This window comes from Neovison vison, chromosome 2 (assembly GCF_020171115.1).
Source record: "Neovison vison isolate M4711 chromosome 2, ASM_NN_V1, whole genome shotgun sequence".
Classification (NCBI taxonomy): Eukaryota; Metazoa; Chordata; class Mammalia; order Carnivora; family Mustelidae; genus Neogale; species Neogale vison.
The window spans coordinates 226,121,235-226,146,266 of NC_058092.1; the positions used below are offsets into that span (position 1 = coordinate 226,121,235).

Here is a 25,032-nt window from a genome sequence, read left to right on the forward strand (position 1 = left end):
GCCCATTTTAGCCTTTGGGGCAACATGTGCATTTGCAATTACATACATTAACTTTCTTAAATTCAATTCTCTGTAAATGTCAATCGAAGCAGAATTATTACACAAACAGGTTCATTCATTCATTCATTCACTCTTATTGAATATAATATCTCTTAGGCAACAAAAATAAGCAAAGCAGGTTGAAAAATACTGACTTCTACAATTTAACTCAATGTTTCGAGTTTGATTTTCTATTAGTTTATATTTCCAATTTTATCCAGTAGAATGCTTTTTTCTAAGCCAAAGACAGAGTTTTCTATGAAGCACAGATATATAATAGTTGTCTCTTCCTCCATTTATAGCACTCATCATTTTAGAAGGTCAAGGCAAATGCATTAGGCCAGAGGTTTTTTTAAGGTCTCCTTTCCCAATGAAAGTAAAGATGGGCATAGCTCCCTATGAGAAGACAAATGCCCCCCAGGGAGGCATTTCAAGCTTGATGAGAGCCCCAGGCAAGGCAGAGAGGGGGACCTGAGCTCAGGAGGGCACCACAGCAGAGCGACTGGGACATAGCTCGTGAGCCAGATCAGAGCCGACGCTGCACACGAATGCAACAGCCAGCTTCCACGGAAAGAGAAAAGAATCACTCATTCAGACAGACAACTGAGCTTCTTTTCTATGAAGGACTCCATGTTCCTTAAGACACAGAGCTGGCGAACTCAAAACTTGACTGGTATTTGAAATCACACTTCTAGAAATAAACGCAGTCACCAGAACTTCCTTGACCTAGACGGGTCCTCAAGAGAGGTCAGCACTGTGCCCTCCTGCTGAAGTTCAAGAAGAATGGGGGTGCTCCAAGGAAATCAAGTGCACCCCAAGCCAGCACTCTGCAGACAGGAGACAGAAGGAACCCAGGTCCACAGACTTTTCCAGAGCTCTCACAAAGACACAGGTGCAGGGGCTAAGGTTCTTGAAGAGATTTCCAGGATGCTGCCAGGATCCCACCATCTGTGGACCTCCTCTGCGGGGCCTGGACAGGACATCCCGTCCCTGTTCAAACAGAACTGTGATCTACCAATACCCAAAAGCCATTGACAAGAGGCTCCGAAAGTGAAAGAAAGGAAAGGGAGAGAGGGACAAGGGGAGAGAGGGAAGGAAGCTGGATCTGACTTTGCCCCAGAAAAAGAAAAAAGCCACAAAGCCTTTCCTTTCCTTCCCTTTGCGCCACCGATGTGCGTCATTTATTTGGTGACAGAGCTCTGAATGTTAATTGAACGCATTAAAGGCATAATAACACAATCCAGAAAATTGTTTTGCTATATTTTTAAACTTGCAGCATGCCTGGCTACCTACAGCTGAACAAGAACAGGTAAAAGATCTCCTTGAAATAAAAACAAGGGAGCTCGAGGGGGGAAGCCGGCACCTACTCGAGAGTTCACCGGGTTCCCACGGAGAAAAGGGCAACTGCCTAGTGCCAGGCAGTTTGGTATCAATGCAATAGTTTCTGGAGGGCTGCCAGCACTAAGGTTAAAAAGCAATATTACAAGGCTTCTATGATGACAGCCTACTGGGAGACATTTGTTGAAAATTGCTTTGCCTATCATTTAGTCAGCAAAAAACCCCACAGTACTAGTTATGCTAGAACTCTGTTGAGTGTGCATCTATAAATGATTCAAATTGTAAGCACATAAAGCCCCCATACAGGTAGATGTAATCACCATAAAAGCCTGGAGCCTCAGCTCTGTTCTTTTCCATTGATAGGCCGTATAAATTTTCACCATATGTTGCCAAATAAGAAGCATAATTATAAAGAAAGTATATTCTGAGTTTTAAATTCAACTTTCAAAAATGAAATCAGAATGGCTGTATTTGGCGCGAGGCAATGAACTTTTCAGCAGCCACATCGTGAAAACCTGACGTTCCCAACCGTCCAACATCCCGCAGCTTGACTTCATGTTAGCGCGGCCTTTGCGCCCTACCAGAAGGGGTGACTTACGTGCGGCCAGGGGGAAGTGACAAGGTTTTATTAGACTGTCTCCTCGGGCCTCCAAATACATGAAAACATGTTAACATGCGCCAACGCATTGAGAAGAAAAACGAAGGCCTTGTATTTCAGTGATCGGGGCCGTGTGGACAATACAGAGTTAGTCTGCAGTTAGCGGAATGTTAGGAGAGGCCTTTAGAGTCTACATGAATTCTTTCTTCTGCACCTCACTGTGATTTAAGGAGTCATTTCATTTCTTAGTGGTTTGGGGCTTTTTGTCTGCACTCATGTCAAATGCCCTTGCTTTCTTTACTGAAGGGACACCCGCTGTCCTGGTCTCCCTGGACCAGGAATATCTATATTGATGGAAACAAATCCTCATTTGCTACCACAGACCAAGAGTCTGGGTTTGTAGGTTGGGTATCTTGAGGCCTCCTGCTTATGCAGGGGTTTGGGGTCAGACCCTGCTTGTAGCCCTGCCGGGGACCCCCAAATGTTAGGTGCAGGCCTGTCTGGGAGCTTCCGTTCCGTGACCTGGCCTGGCACCATCACTAGGCTTTGCCTTTGAAAATTCCAGTGAGATGGTTCTACCCCTGAGAGGACCATATTTAAGGGCTGCCTCAGATGACGTCAGCATCATGGTCTGGTGAAAGGTGAATGAATCATCTAAGGCAAACACACGGCTTGTTTTGTGGCAGGCTGATTCCACAAAGAGTCCAACTGCAAATTGTGTCAGAAGAGGCTGCCTCGTGCACGTCTGCCCAGCAGGCATCCCCTTCTCTCAAAGCTGACAGACTCTGTCCCTCCCCTCAGCGTGAGCCCACCCACCCCCCACCCCCTTAGGATCAAGGCTCAGGAAAACACAGAAAACCACTGGAGTGTGGCTGGGCCTTCTGAGGTACTGAAGATCCAAACTGGCCAGCCCAGTGAGGAGTTATAGGCACCCCAAACTAATAAGGAAGAAAAGAGGCTTCCCCTTCATTCTCAACCCAGTGTGGAGAAACAGAGGCAGTCCCAGAGGAGTGTTGAAAAGTGGATTTTCTATCCACGCTTCCTTTTAAGGGGTCAACTGAAGGCAGAAACAGCTGCCATCTTGGAATCCAATCCTATGCCCTTTTCACAGCCCGCCCACTCTGTCTCTCCCTAGCTCCCTCCCCCACACACACAGCCACATAGCCTCCCTCCCCCAACATAGAGCTATGCCCCAATCAAGTTGGGAAACCATATTTGTCAGGCTAATTTTCAGAAGTTACTAAAGTGGCCTAGAAAAATGGGAGCCAAGGAGCGTCAAGATTACAAAATAAAAATAGATTTTTTTTTTATTTTTTTATTATCCAGGCATTTTAAGAGCAATTATGTTGCTGCAGTCATAACAGCCACTTGTGCAAACAGCGGGCTGAGGAAGTACAAAAGCCTCCTGCCACCTCCACACCCACACCGGGGGCCATTAAAGTTTAGGGAGGGGAAGGAAACAGAAAGGATTTTGAAGACTTTGGGTGGGTTTTTTTTTTTCTTTTTTTTTTTTTAGTTGATTCTTAAAAATCTATTAACATATTCTTTATCATTCAAAAGAAAATAAAACTAAACACACTTTGGGGAGATAAAATGACAAAAACTATACATGGGAGCTCAAAGATAAAAGGTTTCATCAAGTCCCAAGTTCACAGAAATGTCACCAGTCCCTCCCCATTAATCATGTCTGATTTGTATTTTCTGATGTGGTCAGCCAAGAAGGACGGGTCTCCGGAGAGACATAAATCCTGCTTTTGTCGGGAAAATTTTGTGCTCTGCTACCTGAGCAGACAGGCAAAGGGGTGCAGACAGTCTCTAAGCCAACCCGGGGTGGAGGGTGGGGGGGTACTATGGCATTTGGACTTGCTTCCAGATGGTCCTTCCCCTCCCCCCACTCCATTTATCTGTGCCAGTCTTGTCCCAAAGCCAACCAGAATCAATGATCTATAAAAAGCAAGTTCGTTATAAAGCCTCAAATGAAGAGCCTTAAAACAGCCAGTGAGTTACTAATAATTTGCTCTCCCTCAACCTGCTGTAGATCCAGAAAGTGCTTTCTAACTATTCCCATGAACTTGTTTTACTATTTACAAGTTGGGTCTGCTAGGTAAATCGATGTTGCCAAAGTTGACTGATAAATGAGAACAGAACACCTAAAAATAACCACATGAATTCTTTCCCACCAGAAAGTCAAGAAAACAAGCTATTTCCGATGAATCATTCGTGACCCAGCTCACCTTTCCAGGTCAACTCTAAACCACCCCTCTCTGTGGATGAACCCAGTAGAAACTATGTTCTCTAATTTATCTTGAGGAAATCGAAAGGGAGTTTGAAAGGTTAATTAAAATTTCTGGTATAGCTCTGTGGATATCTAGCTAAGGATACAATATTTAGCTGGATCAAGCACTGGTGTTCTGAATAATGAAGTATTCTGGCTGATACAGAATTACCTTGTATCCATGGATTACCAATGCTCAGTAGTTAGAATAGAGACAAAACCACAGCAGATCGATCCTTCCTTCCTTCCTTCCTCTCTCTTTCTCTCTTTCTCTCTGTCTTTTTTTCTGTCTTTCTTTGAGGATCAATCCATAGCCCACTGAATCACACATAGTAGGGTATCAGCAATTGTTTCCAGGGCACCTGGGTGGCTCAGTCAGTTAAGATCTGCCTTTGGCCCAGGTCATGATCCCAGGGTTCTGGATCACTCCCTGCTCAGCGGGGAGTCTGCTTCTCCCTTTCCCTCTGTCCTCCCCACCAGTGTGTGCTCTCTCTCTCAAGTAAATAGATAAAATCCTTAAAAAAACAATTATTTCTACATGACCAAATTAAGAAGATACTTGAGCATTCAGGAGCCCCTCTGAGCCAGGGTAGTCTCATGTCCTCACTCTACCAAGATCTTCCTCTTAATTCCATAACCAGCCTGAGAACCACTTCTGAAACTTCTAATTCAGCATGGCTTCTGACCAAATACCAGCTATGGATATGGAGGAAAGCTGGGGTCAGCAAACACTTTCTGTAAGGGGCCAGATAATAAACGCTTCCAGGCTGCAGTCCACAGTCTTTGTGGAAACCATTCAACACTACCACTGTGGTACAAAGGCAGCTACAAAAGATATTTAAATGAATGGGCATGGCTGTGCTCCAGTATTACTTTATTTACAAAAGTAGGCGGCCAGTCGGCAGGCCATAGTTTGTCAACCCTTGGAATGAAATAATATTTTCTTTTCCTTCATGGCCAAGTTTGGAAAACACCTCCCCCATGCAACCTGCTTTAGTGTATTCTAGAAGAACTCTTTCTTACTTTAAATTGCCCTATTGATTCTGTTCTATCTTTTCTTTTCATACTTTCCCAGTCAGACTGAGATATATGGTGTGCCAGGCAGACTGCTAATTTTGTTCTCTCCAAATTGACAATCTTTGAACAGCTGCTTAGCATTCTGGCTGACAGCAGACTGACTGCTATGTGAGGGGTGCATCAGTGAGGCACTCAGATTCCTAAAATTGGCTCCCAGCAATTCAGCTCAGACCCCAACTTGCAAACTCAATTCAGGGAAACCCAAGTCTCACCAAAAAAGAGGGTTCCAGTTCTTATCCCCAACTAGTAATCAATTTCCCCTATTCATATCCCATACTCTTTTCCAAAGAGTCTGTCTGGTCTTTTCTAAGCCATATTTGATGATGTTTAGCAACCTTCCCCATAGATAGGTGCCCTAAAAAGCTGCTTGGTTGGCCCACCCATCATTCATATACAGACCACTTTCAGCCTTGTGGTATTATTCTGACACTTGTCTTATCTTCCTCATGAACTGTGAACTCCTAGATCAGTGTTTGATTTTATTTTTTTAAATACAGCACACCCACTCTGTGCCTCATGTAATGCCGGACACATAACAGATCTTCCATAATGTTAAATGGAAGAATAAATATGTAATCCTCTTGCCCCAGGAGCCTTCCTGCCCTTAGTATTCTTAATCTAACCATAATGGCCTCCTTATCTGTATGAATTTCTTATTGGTCCTGTAACAGATTACCACACTTACTAGTTTAAAACAACACAAATGTATTATCTTACAGTTTTAGAGCTCAGAAGTCCTAAAATCAAAATGTCAGCAGGGCTGTGTTCTAGATTTTCTAGGAGAGAATCTTTTTCCAGCTTCTAGAGGCCACCGACATTCCTTGGTTTGTGACCCTTGGCTGGATCTTCAAAGACCAGCAGCCTAGCTTCATCAAAGCTCACTCTCTTTATCCTTGCATCTTCTTCTGTCAGTGCATCCACTTCTCTCTCTTTGACCCTTTTGCCTTCCCCTTAAAAGGACCTCTGTTTGCATGGATCCCGACCGGATAATCTCTCCAAATCCTTAATTAACTCACATCTGCAAAACCCTTCTTCCCAGGCAACAGAATACATTCACAAGTTTGAGAGATTATGAGGCACACACCTTTGGTGGGCCCTTATTCTACCGACCACACTTATCTTTAAAGGCTAACAAAATGGGAGTGGGTGGCTAGGAGACAAAGAGACAGGCATTACAGTGTCTGAAGAAGAGATATACTCCAGCTGAGCCAATCCCTACTGGGAATCCTTACCAGACACAAAGAAGGGCAGGGAAGAGCACACTTAGAAATTTTCCAAGTAAGGCTTCAAAATCTCCTCCAAAATTCAGACTGACTTTTCAGAAAGCCACACATCACTACTTCAAACAAGAAGCAAATGACAGAAATTGGGCAGTCTTGGGCTGTTCCAAAAACCAAGGCAGCCTCAGGATGACTAACACTTTGTCCAGCACAACACGCCATCCTCGGCTAGCTAGGTCACGGGAGATGCCGAGACTGAGGAGAGGCTTAAACTCTAATCAAGAGGGAAAGATACATGTTGAGGAAAAGACAAAGGTAAAACAGTTTGGAGGATCAAGGCAGAAGTGGTTGGAATTCACCATTTCGCAGAATAATAGACTATATAGGGTGAGTCCTCAAGATGATGTCAAACCCTCTCACTGTACAGATGAGAAAACTCAAGCTTCAAAACTATCTTTCCCAATATCACATAGCAATTAGGGATGGTGCCCAAAAAAGTCCCCATGCCCTCTGAATGCTGGTCCACTATGACATGAATTTTCTACTTTGTATCTGTACTTTTTTCAGATGTTGGAACAATCACACTTTAGTGGCCATGGGAAACATAAGGAAAGGCAAGGATTTAATATACTACTGACCCACTCAAACACATAAGCTCTGACCGTATAGTCTCCTTAAATAGAATAGAATGCTGACATAGACCTTCAGAGAGGCCACATACATAATTATTTTTCTAAATTCTATAGCAAGTCCTTTTTCAAGATTGCCTTTACCCCAAGGCTCTACGTCACCCACCTGTATCCAGAAATTTATCCAAACATCTATCAAATACCTACTGTGTTCCAGGGGCTGGTAATAAAAGATGAGTAGGATGGGTCCTACCCATAAGAAGCTAGGCTGGTAGGGGGAGTGGGAAATTCATTCTGTTTACCCTACCGCCACATCCTATTTTGACCCCAGATCGGCAACATCACACCTGATGATTCACTTGCTTTATTTAGCCAAAGAGACTCTAAATGACCCTTAGTTTTTTTTCTGAAAGCCAGATTTGTACTCATGTAACTAAGGCATGTACTAGAAGAAGATATTGTACTCTACACCATCTTGTTTTCCTCAAGTAAGAGCCCAGCTTTATTTATTTGCAAAAAAAAAAAAAAAAAAAAGTAAAGAAAAATTTAGAGCAAGGACAACAGTAACTCCCGTTGGTAAAGAGTGTAATAAATGTCTTGTACGTCTGTTCATAGGTACTAAATCTGAGCCACACAGAACTAGGGTACACAGGAAGCTAGAACAGTTAGGCTAACACATCAAAGCATATTTCTTTTAATAAAAAATTGAGAGTATGTACGTTATTTACCCAAAAAAAGAAAAACCAAGTTCGGTTTGTGTGTGTGAGAGAGAGAGGGAGAGAGTAAAGCTGATGGATGGTACCAGCTCAAACTAATAAAGAAGCAGGTATACATCAGGGCCACAAGAACTAAAAAGGACAACTGGTCAAGGCTGAGAACCAGCCCAAAGAGTCAAGGGTGGGTAGCAAGGGATATGTCAGGAACCAAACCCACAAGATGATCAAGCTCACAGCCAAACTGCAGGGTCCAGATAAAATCTAAAGGGTGATTGAGATGTACTAGCATGACCAGTGGGATAGAACAACAAATCTAGGTTTGGGGGGCAGAGAGGAAAGGAGGAGCGCCCATCAGAGTTACAATTCATCCGACTGTGAGCCCCTCCCCCATCATGCATCCGAGTGTGGACGGCGTCAGTTTCCTCCTCGTCATCCCTGGGAGATTCTAGCCTTCACCCTGTGGCTATCCAAGCCAGCTGCACACTCTGTGCCTGCATGGGCTTCCGTCCCCTCCAGGGCAGGCGAACACTCCAAGCCCCTTGGGGAAAGTTCCAGCTCCACTTTTGCAAGGATTTAAACTGTATTTTCTGAATGCATTTCAAAATACATTGTAAAGATACCAAGGACAATCTTTTTAAAATAACAACAAAGTTTCTGAGATATGTGAAAATAAACCTAATCTAGGGGACCAGAAAGCCTGAGTTTGAGCCCTGACTCTTCCAAATGTATGAACTGGGGCATGTTAATAAACCTCCTGGGTATTGACTTCATCAACCAGAGAGGGAGACACCAATTTAGATCTCATAGGGTTCATTAATTTAAAAAATCCTTTCGGAGGACTTAACGATGGGCCTGGCGCTACACTTGACCCAGGCGTGGAGGGCTACATCATACAGCAAAGCCCTTGCTCTCATGCAGTTTATATTCTAACTGGAGAGACAGCCAAGGAATAAGTAAGAAGAAGAAAAAGAAAAGAAGAACAAAATAATTTCAGGTAGTGTTTGGTGTGTATTCATCTCCTAGGGCTGCTGCAACAAATGACCACCCATTTTGTACAAGTATTATGAAGAAATTAATTGAGGAAAATGGGAGGCAGTGTCTAGGGTGGCTCGGGAAGGCATCTCAGAGAGGTGATTGTCGAACAAAGAATAGCAGCTAGAGGAGGAATATTCTGGGGCGCCCAGGCAAGAGTGAGCTCAGGTGATGGGCCCAAGAACCCGGACGGAAGCCTGAGGAGCTGACTGAGCAAGGAGAGGGGGGAAACACTGAGAAAGGGGAGACCAGAGGAGCGCTGGGACCACAGCATAAGAGCTGATGTGAGAAGTGAATGTTGTAAAGGATCTCAAGAACTAACAGGCATCACCTCCTTCTCCAAAAGGCTCAAGGGCTGAACCTGTAATCCATCCACCAAAGAGAGTGGGTGGTCCAAGCTCAGGCAGCCCCAACCCCCAGCAGGCCTCCATTCCAAGAGCGCATTAATTTATAGGTCTCTCTCCTACTCCCCCAACCCCGCAATGCAGGTGATTTCCTGATGCAGGATATTAACTTTCAGCTGCTGGAAGTCCCTAACCTCCACACAGGCCTAAAAGGTTTCCTCAGGTTTGGATAAGCCTCAGATAAGGAGCTGAACTTTTGCAGGCTTATGAGAACAGCACCTCCAATCCTTCTGAGACTCGCTCATCATGAATCTTAATCCATCTCAAATAAAACCTGTGCATACAGTTGTGGTCTCCCACCATGGCTGTTTAACAAGGAAAGAGAACAGCTTTGTCTGTTCTGCAAAAGCCTCCTCTGTTTACACTGTGCCCATGGATTTAATTTCTGAGATTTACATTTTAATTCTTTAAGATATATTCAGGAGATAAATGGATAGAGAGCACTATGGTGAGGCCCTGTTTGTTCCTAGAAAACCTACTTGCCTGCCCTCTCTCGCGCTCTCCACCTGTTTCTTTATCTTGCCAAAGTTAATCTGATTTCTTTCTCCACTCTCCTTGGGATTTGCTCCCCTCTTCCAGCTCCTTACTCTCTTCTCTGCCGCATTAAGATTCTGTCCCCATTTGGCCCCCGGGGTTGTTTGGTCATCTGTCAGGATTGAATAGTGTCCTGCCAAAATGCAGGTCTACCGTGAACTTCACCACGGGAACCTCTCCGGAAATAGGGTCTTTGCAGGCATCATTAAGGTACGTTGAGGTCGTATCAGATTAGGGTGGGCCCTAAATCCAGCGGCTGGTGTCCCGATGAGATGAGGAGCGCACACAGAGTGACACACAGAGAAGCAGCGATGTGACCCCGAAGGGAGGGATGAGAGCAACCCAGCGAGAAGGGAAAGAGCCAAGGATTGCTGGGCCTCCAGAAGCTGGAAGAAGCAAGGAAGGATTCTCTCCTCAAGTCTTCAGAGAGAAGAAAATCCCCGCTCATATCCCAACTTCATACTCCTCGCCTCCCAAACCATGAAAGAACAAATTTCTATTGTGTTAAGCCACCAAGTTTGTGAGAATTTGCTAGAGCAGCCCCAGGAAACTAGGAGAATGCCTGGAGGCTCTTCTCCACCCACCTCTCACCTGGACCCCAGGCCCTGCCTCCTCCTCTGGGGTGGTCCAACCCCAGGGTGGCCTCTGCATCTGTGGCTAATGAGGCCTCATGTTCTCTATTTCTAGGAAGGTTCCCAACTGGGGTCTCTCTCCTTTTTCTCTCAACATTTTATGATGAAGTTTTGAAACATACAACAAAGCTGAAAGAGTTTACAGTGAAAATCCATATACCCACCACTGACAGGAACTAATTAACGTGGTTCTCTATGTGCTTTAGCACAGATTAACCCATCTCACCATCCGTCTATCCATCCATACAACTTCTTGGATTTTTAGATGCATCTCAAAATAAACTGCAGACATCAGGGCATTTGCTTCCAAATATATCATTAACTGGAGTTTAATATTTGCTTTCAGTCTTCTTCTTTTAAGATAAAACTGATACACGGCAAAATGTCCAAATCTTACGTGTACATTCTCTGAGTCTGGGCAAAGGCACACAACTGCATAGGCCAAACCACCATCAAGAGAGAGTCTTACCATCAGCCCAGGGAATTCCTTCCCGCCTCTTCCACGTCAGCCCTCACTCCCCTTCCCCCACAGGCAACCACTGTTCTGAATTCCATCCATCACAGATGAGTTTTAAGAAGTGCATGTGAACGGAATCATACGCAGTGTCCTCTTCCACTCAGCCCAACATTCCTGAGATCCATCTGTGCTGTGAGCCTCAACATTCTGCTCCTTTCCATTTCTGAGTGGTGTTCCATTCCGTGGGTATACGAACTAACCACCCTTTCTCCTATCGATGCGCACCTGGGCTCTCTTCGGTATCTGGCTATAGGAGTAAACCTGCCACAGAGACTGGGGTGCATGAGTCTTCTTGTTGAACACCTGCTTTCATTTCTCTGGGGTTTGGCTGGGCCCTCTCACATGACAATGGCACTGTCCATCCTCATCCACTGGCAAGCCCAGCGTAATCTCAGGGTCCCTCCAGGTCGTATGATGTGGTCATTGGGAATTCAGAGCAAGCACAACTGCCTGTGTCTGAACTCAGACTCAGTCCTTCTCTAGCTGGGAGACCTCCTAGAAAGTAAAATTACTTAAGCTTTCAGAATCAATTTTAGCATCTGAAAAATGGGGATTCAAAATGGTGGTAAATGAGTGTATGAAACTTCCAGGGTTATTCTGGAGAAGTGAGTTCATGGATGTGCCTGGCCCAAGCGAAGTAAGGAGAGGCCCACCTTTGTCCTCTACTGCCCAATACCCAGCACAGATAGATAGAGCCTGTTCCCAGTACCTGCTATTTCTCTGCTCAAAAAGCTACAATTCTTGGGCTTCCTGGAACAAGTCTCATCTTTGCTGCCTAGATTTTAAAACCGTTGCACAGGCTACCTAAAATACCAAGCCAGTTTTTTTGTTTGTTTGTTTGTTTGTTTTGTTTTTATGGACTGGAACTTTATCAACTCAGGGACATAACATTCACTGTGCTGATCAGGAATGGTCATTGGCTATGGATCACCCTTGAGTAGCAAAAGAAATAATAAAATGAGTAATAAAAATGGGAAAAGTCAATAATCCATTTGGTAGACAAAAGCTTTCCAGTCATATGGGAGAGCTGGGGAGCACAAGAAAACAAATAGCGTTTTGGCAATCAACCCTCCATAAATGGCCCTACCCAATTCCAACCCAGACCTCGACAATTCACTGCCCCCTCAACATCCCATAAACACACCTTGCTTGTCTTTGTCTCCACCTCCATCCACACTGTTCTCCTGGGTCCCCCCCACTCATACACTGCCCTGGTCCTACCCACTTGGATTTTCTGCTTCCTCCAAAACTAGCCACAGCTTCACTATTTTAGCTGCTTCTCCTTTCCCTGGGACCCTGTCCTCTATGACTTGCTCAATGAACTGGGACTTTCCCTGAACTGGGAAATGACTTTCCCTGAACTGGGAAAGGACCTCACCCATTGGTCTTCAGACTAACTGACCTTGGGTCTCCAATGAAACTGTCAGGCCTTAGTAGGTAGGGACAATGTCTACCACACATCCCATGCCTCTGCTCATTCCTTGCACAAACTTTAGACATAAATATTTGCTGATTCATCCTAAGTCTCCCCTAAAAAATAAAATCAATAGTGGTGGAAGAACAGAAGAGAAAAGGCTTTTGGGGAGCACCTGAGTGGCACAGTTGGTTAAGTGTCCATCTCTTGGTTTCAGCTCAGGTCATGATCTTAAGATTGTGGGATCCAGCCCTGTGTTGGGCTTTACACTCAGCACAGAGTGTGCTTGAGTTTGTCTCTTCCTCTCCTTCTGCCCTCTCCCCAGATAAATACATTAAACCTAAAAAAAAAAAAAAAAAGAGGAAGAAGAAGAGGAAACTTTTGGGACACAAGGGTAGGAAGTGACTTGGCTTGGCTGTCAACTTGACCATCGATGATCCTGTAAGAATTCTGTCTGAAACTTTTTTTTTAATTAATTTATTTATTTTCAGAAAAACAGTATTCATTATTTTTTCACCACACCCAGTGCTCCATGCAATCCGTGCCCTCTATAATACCCACCACCTGGTACCCCAACCTCCCACCCCCCCGCCACTTCAAACCCCTCAGATTGTTTTTCAGAGTCCATAGTCTCTCATGATTCACCTCCCCTTCCAATTTTCCCCAACTCCCTTCTCCTCTCTAACACTCCTTATCCTCCATGCCATTTGTTATGCTCCACAAATAAGTGAAACCATATGATAGTTGACTCTCTCTGCTTGACTTATTTCACTCAGCATGCTCTCTTCCAGTCTGGTCCATGTTGCTACAAAAGTTGGGTATTCATCCGTTCTGATGGAGGCATAATACTCCATAGTGTATATGAACCACATCTTCCTTATCAATTCGTCCATTGAAGGGCATCTTAGTTCTTTCCATAGTTTGGCGACCGTGGCCATTGCTGCTATAAACATTGGGGTACAGATGGCCCTTCTTTTCACAACATCTGAATCTTTGGGGTAAATACCCAGGAGTGCAATTGCAGGATCATAGGGAAGGTCTATTTTTAATTTCTTGAGGAATCTCCACACTGTTCTCCAAAGAGGCTGCACCAACTTGCATTCCCACCAACAGTGGAAGAGGGTTCCCCTTTCTCCACATCCTCTCCAACACATGTTACACTTCTCCAGTGAAGACATACAAATGGCTATCAGACACATGAAAAAATGTTCATCATCACTAGCCTTCAGGGAGATTCAAATTAAAACCACATTGAGATATCACCTTACACCAGTTAGAATGGCCAAAATTAACAAAACAGGAAACAACATGTGTCTGAAACTTTTTAAAGAACCTAGACTGCTTGTGCACGTGTGTGCACACGCACGCGCGCCCACACACCAGCCATACACAAAATGCCAGTTCCTCTGAGCTTTGTTATTTCATTCCACTTTCTTTTGACAAACATCTATTGAGCACTTACTGTGTGCTAGGGATTCAAAATAAAAGACAAGCTTCCCTTTTCTCTAGGAGCTCAATCTATTGTGGGAAAACAGATGCTAAACAGATCATTACAGCAAGGTGAGGAAGTATAGACAGAGGCATGAGGGGACAATGGGAAGCTCAGAGTGGAAAGCAGAATTCCCCACCCAAAGGGGTGGGTGTGAGGCGGGATAACCCAGCAGAGAGGATTTAGGCTGAATTTTCAAGAGTAAGCAGAAGCAGGGGCATACCTAGGAGAAGTAGGTGGCACCTTCTCAATGATTTCTAGGTAAAATGTCACCATGATTGTGAATGTTGTGTTAATGAGACAGTAAGAGGACCATGTGAAAAGGACAGTCCACTGCTCACACATACACTGGAGGCATCAACATCAGGCTGAACACTCACAGCACCTACCCCTGGGCCAGCCACCACGGTGGCAGAACCTGGGTAGTTTTCTGAAGGTAGGGAACAGAACAAGACAAGTCTTCCTGAAAAGAGGAGAGAGCATTCCAAATACAACAATCAATAGATCCAAGGCACTGAGGTGCGGTTGTGCATTTTGAACGTTAAGGATCAATCTGATAGAGCCTTATGGGGATGAATGGGACAAGATGCGGGAGGGGGACCAGCAATGAGGGTGGGCATGGCTCAAGGAGGTCTTGCCTGGTGTTCCCAGCTATTTGTCAAATCAGTGCCCACATCCAGCCATCAGCCTAGGAACATGTCACCAAATTCACTGTCTAGTATAAAGAACATATTTCTACAATCTTAGAAACTGCTCCACCAAAGATGGCTTTGGCTGTGAACAAAATATATGAATAAGTCAACTACAGCTGTTTTTTCCATGGCTTCCAGCAGGCCAGGTTCCAAAAAGAACTGGAATGAAGCTCCCTGACATCATGGGGTTCAAGAGCCCCCACTCCCTGAATGCTAGGCTAGAGGGAACCAGGTGCACCAAAGGTAGCAGAGGGCATTCGCCAGGGGTCACCAGCTGTCTCCACAGGCACCCCCATCGGCCGGCTGCTGAAGGTAGCCATCACACAGGCAAGCCTCCAAGTTAGAACATTTCCTCTGGCTGGAGGGGACAGTGCAGTAGCCCAGGCATCTGGGAAGGGGCACCGGAAAGAGGAAACTGCGGAATACTGGCAGGTCAGTACAGCCCAAACATATAAACAGGCTCAGCCTCTCATGTACCCTCTCTCCCAGGCAGAAAGCACAGACTCAAATACACCCCAGGACAAACTCAGCAATTTAAAGGGTTAGTCTGTCTTGGAACCCAGTAGGCAGCAACCAATCTAGGGAAGGTGCAGGGAAGTTTAAGCCCTCAATAACGGGAATATTATGAACAGACCAGTTGTTTCATCCCTGGTCTGCCCAGGCTAGAAGAGAAAGTGCTAATGTCTTAGCTCAGAAACAAGGCACTATTCAATCAGCCTCTGCTCTAGAAAAGACAAACCCACTCAGAAGCTTGCAGAGCAGGAACTAGCTCAGAAGTCACGACAGCAAGACCAGGTCTGCTGTGAAAGCAGAGAGCCACTGTGATGGACTGAATGTTTGTGTCCCCTTCCCAAATTCATATGCTGAAATCCTAAGCCCAGTGTGATGGTATTAGGAGGTGGGACCTTTGGGAGATAGTTAGATCATGAGAATAGAGCTCTCATGAATGGGATAGTATGCTTATTAAAAGGAGGTCTGGAGACCGCCTTCCCTGCTTCTGCCATATGAGGACACGACAAAATGATGGCCAACTATGACCAGGAAGTGAGTTCTCAGCAGACACAGAATCTGCCAGCATCTTGATCTAGGATTTGCAGCCTCCAGAAGCACGAGAAATAATGTTTGTTGCTCAGCCCCCACAGTTCATGGTATTTTGTTATAGCAGCCCAAACTAAGACTCCTCTGCAACTGGGCCATCATGTCGGGCCTTCAGAACGGTCAAGGATTTGTGACTGTGTCCTCCCCCCAGCGGTATTCAAAAGCCTGTGGACAGCATGTCACTGGGAAAAATCAGGACCAGATTCTGCATACTGCATACTGCATACTGCAGGACCAGAAGTCAAACTACCCGAGTTCAAAATCCTCCCTCAGGTATCCTTGGGAGGGGGAATGTACAGCTAAACAAAGGGAGGTAATGTGTTAATGTGCTAATGTGGTAATGGACTCAAGTTGGAGACTTTAGTAAGAACTCAGGCTTAACACAGATATACCTGGTTACATATAGAAATAGATATGCAGGGGCACCTGGGTGGCTCAGTGGGCTAAAGCCTCTGCCTTCGGCTCAGATCATGATCCCAGGGTTCTGGGATCGAGCCCCATGTCAGGCTCTCTGCTCTGCAGGGAGCCTGCTTCCTCCTCTCTCTCTCTCTCTCTCTGCCTGCCTCTCTGTCTACTTGTGATCTCTCTCTCTGTCAAATAAATAAAATTTTTTAAAAAAAGAAATAGATATGCATATATAGGTGGGTTAGTACATACACTTATATTTCTTTGCTCTGTCAGCTGAGAGGTCCTTAACAAATGACACTCCCGTAGCAAAGAGCACACCTAGCTCCCAGATCTTGGTTTCTAATATCATTCTCCATCGTCTTAAAGAAATGGCTGAATCTAGGACAAGGGTGGGAAATATGCAAGGTGAGCCTGGTGCATCTTAAAGTATCAGAAAATATTGCACAAATGCTCAACCGAAAATTGACAGGGATATGTCAAAGGGGCACCAGAAGCCAACTGAAAAGGCTCCCAGTGGCCAAAGCCAGAAATTAAATAAAGCTATACTGCATTATAATCCAAGGCAGAAAGTAAATATATGTGACTCCATATCTAAATAAATGATTGAATAAATTAATAAATGAGGGCTAAGAGCCAAATCTCCCAAGCAAAAGAATAATTTATATAGCTACTGTCCTCTCAACAAGATGGAGCTTAATTCCTCCCTCCTTAAGAGTGGCTTATGCCTAGATTTCCTTCTAGAGTACATTATGAGGGAAAGTAACCTCACAGAGGAGAAACTTGACAAACACTACTTCAGCCAAGTGATAAAGATCAACATCCACAGTCATAGATCATGTTGATAGTAGGTCACTTTTATATGATATGATGCAATGGCACTTTACCTCTGTGATCTTCTGAAAATCCATAACCTCAGTCTAATCACGAGAAAAACATTACACACATTCCAAGAAAGGGGCATCCTATGACATATTTCTCAAAACACCAGTACTCCTCAAAGCTGTCAAGGTCATCAGAAACAAGGGAAGTCTTAAAAACTATCACAGCCAAGAGGAGCCTAAGGAGACATGACAACCAAATGTAATGGGGTCTCCTGGATGGGATCCCAGAACAGAGAGAGGACATTAGGTAAAAACCAAGGGAATCTGAAGAAGCTATGGAGTTTAGTGAATAATAATGGATCAATATTAGGTCATTAATTGTAACAAATGTACCATACTAATGTAAGCCATTAAAAATAGGGGAAACAGAGTATGAGGTATATGGGAGTTCTCTTCTAGATTGTGAACTATCTTCACAATGTTTCTGAAAACCTAAAACTATTCTGTAGAACAAAACCCTCTCGATTTAAAAAAAAATTGGCTCTACCACTCACTGGTTATATAACTGTCACAAGTTCAATTCCACTCTGTGCCTCAGTTTTCTCCTCTGTAAAGTGGGATTTTTATACCTACTTCACAAAATTGAGGGAGGCAGATTCTATGAGAAAATGTATGCAAAATACTTGTCCTAATGCCTGGAATATAGGAGGTACAGAAATGTGGCATAATTATTATTACTATCACCCTCATCAGTAAAATAAAAATTTAAACTTATTAGCAACCACCTCAACAGAAGAATCTAAAAGTTTCCCTTTACTGATCTGGCAATTTTGAAGCACAAGTAACTGGGAGGAAAGGCTTGAAAGCCTCACCCCAAACTCGTGCCCTGGGATTGGAATGGGAGCGAGACGAATCTGGTACGAAGACAAACTGATTTTAAGGTCACCTGGCAGGGAGCAGGCCATACACAGCCCACACACAATGTCATAAAGCATGTCAGAGAATGCGGTTATTAAATATGGTTATCCTTTCCTCATACACCCCATACCCACACAGAACATGAATGTATATAAAATCAAATAATAACTTTGTTCAGTTTGTGCTGGAAAGATGGATGCATTTCCTACATAACTCAGAATACTCTACTGATTCTGGACAGAATGGGGACTAGTACACATACATAGTAAATATAGGCATATGGGAAGTGTGACCAGGGAACCAGCCACTCTGCACCATAAAAATGTTAATGCATTTTTCTCATTCTCTTGTTAGCATCATGTGACAACTTGGAATTTTTAACTGGAAATGGTAACAATCGATTTAATTTATTTGCCCAAATCCCACACTCATAAAGAAAACAATATTTCATAATGTATAACATTACCAAGGGAGCCATAATTCATGGCTAAAGGGTCAGAGCTTTATAACAGATGGATTTTCTGAAGCGATTGGGAAAACCTAAGATCCAGCCTCAGCAGCTTGACCCACCGGTCTGAGATATGCAAAAGAGCTCAAGGCAAACACATTATAAATGGCATTGGTCCCTGTCACCAAAGCCCGCCCCAACGATTTACCAGGCTTGGCTGGGCTGCCAGAAACCAAACTATGATTTATTGTTCTCTTCAAATTAGTAAAAGCAATGCCATCCATTGTGAATTCTGAAGCTGATGCTTCAAAATGGGCTTGTGAGTAGGTTACGCTTTTGAAACCTCAATTCTTTTCACCTTAATTCCCAGCTACAAGGCTCTGCTTTCACCCAAGTTCTTTAGACAATGGTCATAACTGGTAGTATGGCATATTTCTGGACTCTATTAACCCAAATCCAACTAAAACTCACCAAGATAGAGAATCAGCAGGAAGCCAAGTCAGGTCAGGAATCTCCCCAACTCTCTCATTTTACAGATGGGAAAACTGAGGCTACGGGGCAAAGCAACCAGCCTGTTGGGAGCCACACTGAGGTCTCCTGCACATTTAACGTATATATTACTATGTAATACATATGATACACTTTATTGTATATCGGAGAGAAGTGGCTCTTTAAAATCTAAAGATAAGTAGAGGAGTATTTTAATGATGCCCTTGATGGGCACAATTTGCCAGCCTTAAGGAGAGGAGGTGTAAGTTACGGGCACAATATTCCCCACGGGTCAAGTGGGCAGAAGTGGGACACTCAGTGGAGGCCAGCTGGCCAGGAACAGGCTGCAGGGACCCACTAACGGGAGTGCTTAGGGCCTGGGGGCAGGTGCCCATCTCAGCCAAGCCTGAGCCCCTGATGCTGGCTTTAACTTCTCACACATTGTTCTTACGCATTTTCACAGAAAGCAGTGTGGGACCTTTCCCGTAAATGGACCAACCTTCTGACTTCCTTCCTCCCGTCTCCAGAAGACACTCCTACCCTCTTCCCATGACTTCATCTCACACAATACGCTCCCTCACTTGCGATCTCCCGCCTCACCAGCTTCCTTCTGGTCTCGGAGGTGTTCCTGCCTGCTGGGGTTCTTCCATATCCCCCAACGGCTGGTCCTTCTTGGCATCCTCTCACCGTCCATCTAACGTGGCCCTTCTCGCCACAAGCACCCCATCCTAGGGCATTTCCCTCACTGCCCGCGTCCCTCAGACTGTGCCTGGATTGTTTACTGGCGTGCTTGGTATCGGTGCCCCCCGAGCTAGACCGGGAGTTCCCCGAGCACAAAGCCCTTGCTGTCTCGTCCGTCCCCATCTCCCCGGGACCTAGAAAGTGCCTGGCCCATTATTACCGGCCACAAAATAAACAAGTGTACTATGTTTGAGAGCTGTCAACAATTACTTGAGCCGAAAGAAAAATCTCTTTAATAGCAAGACCCCAGCTCCAGGCGAGAACGGAGGAAAGGCGAGGCGTCCTCGGACTGCCAGGGCAGCCGGGACTTCAGTTCACAGCACGGAGCGCAGAATTAACTCAGTGGTGAAGTCTTTATACTGCGCCCACTTACACTTTCCAACACCCTGCCGAGTGGCACCGCTCTGATTTCCAAGCCACTCACCCGGGGTTCTGTTCGATTTCAGAATCAAGGCTGAGCCTACGGATGAGTATTCAAAAGGTGCTTCAGTAACTTCAAATGAGGCATGCGTGAGTGTGTGTGTGTGTGTGTGGTCCTGACTTCATTATGAAGCGATGGATATAAAAGTGCTCTAAAACTCGAGATTCCAGACACATGTGCCTGCACAGCGTTTTCAGCTGCGTTTGATGTTGCGAAGGGCCGCTCTACGGCACTTGGGCAGCGCTGAGAGCCATCCACGGGCGCAGGAGCGCTGCGGACAACAGAGAACGGGGGTCACTTAAGGCTCCTTGAAAACCTTGGCCCCACCGCCCTGGAACTTGGCTACACAGTGGGCGCAGCCGCGGGCCCACTGGTCCTTGACGGTCCTCACGCCCTGGGGGTCTAACCGCCCCAGCAAGCGGCCTCTGCAGATGAAAGAAATAAAGCAAACTCTAAAACGGCCCAGGAGCCAGCCGGAAACTCGCTGCCACATGCACACACCACGGACGCAGCCAAGAAAGGCCCAGCAGTCGCTGCGGCGCTGTCACCTCCTCTAACAAGATTGATCTGCAGTGAAATAAAAGATAATGCAATCCAGGGGAAATAACTTTGGATTCCTCTGAGAACGTCTGATGTTGGCAGCTTGCGAGGCTGCCCCTCTCTTCGGCCGGCCACGGGGCCCAGCGGCCCAAACGCGCAGGTGGACACGTGTCACTCACGCACCACAGAGGCGCGGACAGACAATGAGGCATCTCCTGCGAGCACCCCAGGCTCCCCCCGCAAAGCCAAAGCTCGCAGGGCCTGGATGCCCACGGCGGGGTCAGGAAGCCCCAGCCGCTCAGAGTTCCCACTGTGTGTGTGGGTGGACGGCCCCCTCCTGCTGTTCATCGGAAGCCACAGTTTTCTGGTTGCTTATTTCCAGCACCCTCTGGGGCCCCACCCCGCGTTTCACATCAATGACACAATTCTGGAAATTCTGGAGTTTCAGCCACAGAAGACATGGCTCAGTCGCGTTTTGGACTCTGTAAGCCACAGACCTTTTGTCTTGGTCTGACTTGATCATCACCAACACATCAGAACCGTCGCAATTTACTGGGCACTTGTTTCCTCCGCAGGATGGCCAGAAGCAAAAGTAAGGAGGGGGCACCAGGTGGCGGGTTCTTGGCTACCATCTCAGAGAACGTGCCTCCATATGAAATGGTCCTAGAAGGCCAGCACCATGTAAATAATTCACAAAAGCCAGTTGAGCTCTGTTCACTTGAAATCCTAGTAATACCATACGCGGGAGCTGCTGCCCACCCTCCCGTGGGGCGACAGGCGGCTAGCAGCTTCCCTGTCTGGAAGAAGCTCTCAAGTCCTGATAGCCAGTGATTTGCAGGTGATTATAACTTTTGCTCTGCATATCACTGTTACTGACAGGCAAACCCCATCAATCCAGGGGCATGACGGATAATAAAAGGAGGCAAACTTGACATCGGGGGCCCTAATAAGCCATTTTTTATACCAACCATGACAGCCGTGAATGCTCGCGATCGTTCGAAGAAAAACCAGACCCCTTAGAAGCCTTTTCTCTCCCTGTTCTCCTGGGACTTTGGCACTCCTGCGCCAGAGAGACCTCCTAAACTCAAGCGTTTTGTGTCTCAAAAGGAGGAACACAATGCAGTGTTGCATGGCGCCTGTAGTCTAGTTCATGCAAAATAAAACCTTCTTCTCCTCCCAGAGTGTCGCCACAGGCCCCCAGTTTGTCAAGGAAGGACACACACGGAGCAAGGGGGCCCTGACAGCAAGGACTTCAGTACATCAACAGTCACGGCACCTTTTCAATTTTGCTCATCTCTTAGTCTCTAGCCAAATGGAACTTATTACTTATAGCTTGTTGGGATTTATGAATTATTTATAAAAGTAGGTCTATGACTCCAGACTCTTAAAAGACAAACACAACAGTCCCCTCATTGTTACCCACAAATGCGCTTCTATCAGAGAGAGCAGGCAGACATTCTCCACAACACACGCCGCATGTTTGGGCTGAAATAATCGTTGTGAAAATATCAAGCCTGGGAGATTATTCGGAAGCTATTTATGGGATGCCAAGAAGTATTTTTAAACCGGTGTCTTTTCTTCTGTGCCAGCCTTGGATTCAAGAGAGACATAGCAAACGTGTGCCACAAACGTATTTCCCGGCCTGAATATAGTTATGCCCTGCCGATGCTACCCAATGGTTCCAGACTCTGATTTTTTTTAAAAAAAGGGAGGGGGGAAGAGGCCGCACCCCCTTCACGTATGTCTGGCAGGTTCAACGAGGCCACACACACGAGTCTCCCTCAGCATCCCAGAGCACAGGTGCTGGCTGTGCATCCCCGGTGAGGATGAAAACGTGCATGGGAAGACGCAGTTCAACTTTCCATCTCTGGCTCCCCAGAATGCATGACCTTGGCTGGAGAAATAGGGTAGACACAGCATGCCCTCGCCGGCCCATCTCTGTCACAGGCCCAGCTGGAGGGGTCGCCAGGGACACCTAGGTTGAAGGTATCCTACCAGGGTCTTGTCTGCACCTCCTCTCAGGACAGCGACATGTTTGTTTGGCAGAAAAAAGAAACCCCCATGAGGAGCCGGCATCGGGAGCCCTGCCCCAGCGGCAGCTGGCCCTGTACAGGAGCCCTGAGGGATAGGGGCCTTCCAGATGAACCCTTACCCCAGAGACCCCTGCTCCTCACCGTCCCACGAGTCCCAAGCATGCTGTTCCCTGACGTGGATCCCTGGACTGTCCCCACTGTGCCTGCCCAGACTGTCCAGGCCCCACCTCCAGGCATGGTCCAGAGGCAGAGGTGGGACAAGCAGAGGCCCAGAGAGGCCGATGGCACTTCAGGCCACCTCAGGCTATTGTCCCCATGGTGTCTCCTAAAGCCGCGGTGACGAGTCCACAGCGAATGAAAAGTTCCACAACCCTCTGCGCACAGACAACACCCTTGTTCCCAAAAGAACACAGCCAGTGGAGAAGCAGGCAGGAGACCGTGAACTTACCTTGCTGGAACATATCTGCCAGGAGGGCGGAGAAACAAGAGAGGAGAGCAGGGAGAGAGAGAGGAGAAAAACATATTAATAATGATGCTGAAAATGACAACGACGATCATCACAGCTAACAGATGCTGACTTCGTTGAGCGCTCTGGGCACAGGACTTCCTTTAACTCAGAGGTAGTGGTCAAGAGCTCGGGCTGTGGGATGGAACTCCTGGGTTTAAGTTCTAACTCAACACTTACTAATGCTGTGGCTTACGTTTCCCAAACCACAAATAGATAGGAGTACTGGAAAGACCAAACAAATAATGTCCTCTGTTTTAAGAGCTTAGGTTAGTGTCCAGCACATAGCAAACATAATTCGGTGGATGTCATTAATATTAATAATATTATTTTTCACAACGACCCCATAGAGTAGGTTGTATTCTCATCCTTATTAAACAAACTACCGAAAGTGAGATTGGAGAAGGTTGGGTCCCTCATCCAAGGCCACGGAGGTGTAAGCAATGGGCTCGGCATTGAACCCAAAGATCTGATTCCAAAACCCGTCTCGTCACCCACCACTAAGTGTCTGACTGGTTTATACATAACACAAAACCAACAACGCCACACAACAGAATAAACAGGGGAAGCATCTACAAATATACCAGGGTTCCATATTTAAATCCCAGAAAAAAACATTCGTATGAATTCTCCGCTTCATAACTCACAACTAATGATACCATGTCTTCACATTAATCCTAGGTCAAAGTCTGTTAAAAGGTGAAAAAATATTAATTTTTTTCAACAAATACTGGGGAGGCCATATGCCAAGCACTCTGTCTGGCCCTGGGAAACATACGTCTAGCAAAAGGCATAAATGAACAAGAAGTCACTAATATCCCCTAAGGGTAACCACCAACAAGGCATCTAACAGCTTACATTCACTTTTTCCTGTTTATAGACTTTATATAAATGGACTCATATGGTATGTATTTTTTCCTTTCTGTCTTTTTTTTTTTTTTTTTTTTTTTGCTGCACAGCAATTGTGGAAGTGACCCATGCCCCATGTAGCATGTAATAGTGGATCATTCATTCTCTTTCCCATGTAGTATTCCACAGTGCAATTATGCCCTAATTTATTTTCCCCTTGTAATCTTAATGGACATTTGCACTGTTTTCAGTGTTTGACAGTTAGGCATGGTGATGAGTCTGTTTGTACATATCTTTTGGTGAACAGATGTGCATACGTCAGGTCCTTTTCATTCAGGCTCGTCCTGCTTCTACTGTCTCCCAGTCACCCCAGAAGTACTGTTGGCCGCTCACATCTCTGACTCAGTAACTTAAAGATGGAAGACAGTGCTGGTAGGAACACAGTCCCACCCAGATGTGAGCCAGCGCCTGCGCTGCTAATGGGGCTGCAGATAGATACAAAACTTCTGGAAGACAGCTTGACAAGATGTAAGGAAGTGCTAACTATATAGTCCTTGACCTAACTGTACTGCTTTCAGGAACTTAATCTAAGGAAATAACTCGAGGCACCGAGTAAGTCTACAAGGATGTTCATCGCAGGAGTGTGTATAATGGCAAAATGATGGATATTGACTGTTTGTCCCCAGGGAATCAAACCACAAATAATTTATCCCACACGATGGATTATGGTGCAGCCATTTAAAATAATTATTTAAAGACTTTGATTGCATTTGAAGGAAAAGAAATCAGACAGCAACGTGAAACATGTATCCTGAGCCCACTTTCGTGGGTGTATGCCTGCGTCTATCTCCACGAAGACAGACAGCCATGGAAATGTTTGTCTTCAGTGATGAAATGTGGGGTCACGTCTTTAAAACTTACGTAAGCACTTCTGTATTATTTTAATTTTTTAACAACACCATGCTTTTCATCTATACTCTGAATTTTAAAACTTTATCTTCATATTAAAAACTACATAAGAGGGGTGCCTGGGTGACTTAGTGGGTTAAAGCCTCTGCCTTGGCTCTTCACGATCTCAGGGTCCTGGGATCGAGTTCTGCATCGGGCTCTCTGCTCAGCAGGGAACCTGCTTCCCTTCCTCTCTCTCTGCCTGCC

The 25,032-nt window shown here is 45.6% G+C and overlaps 1 protein-coding gene across 2 annotated transcripts in view; it reads right to left on the reverse strand.

Moving 5' to 3' along the window:
• GFRA1 (GDNF family receptor alpha 1) overlaps positions 1–25,032 on the reverse strand; it is a 216,362-nt gene that overhangs the window by 125,918 nt on the left and 65,412 nt on the right. The window contains exon 4 of one of the 2 annotated variants that reach the window (XM_044240596.1): positions 22,972–22,986. The exons of the other annotated variant lie outside the window; for it this stretch is intronic. Coding sequence (XP_044096531.1) covers positions 22,972–22,986 — 15 coding nt within the window. The remainder of the gene's footprint in view (positions 1–22,971; positions 22,987–25,032) is intronic. 2 annotated transcript variants of the gene reach the window in all.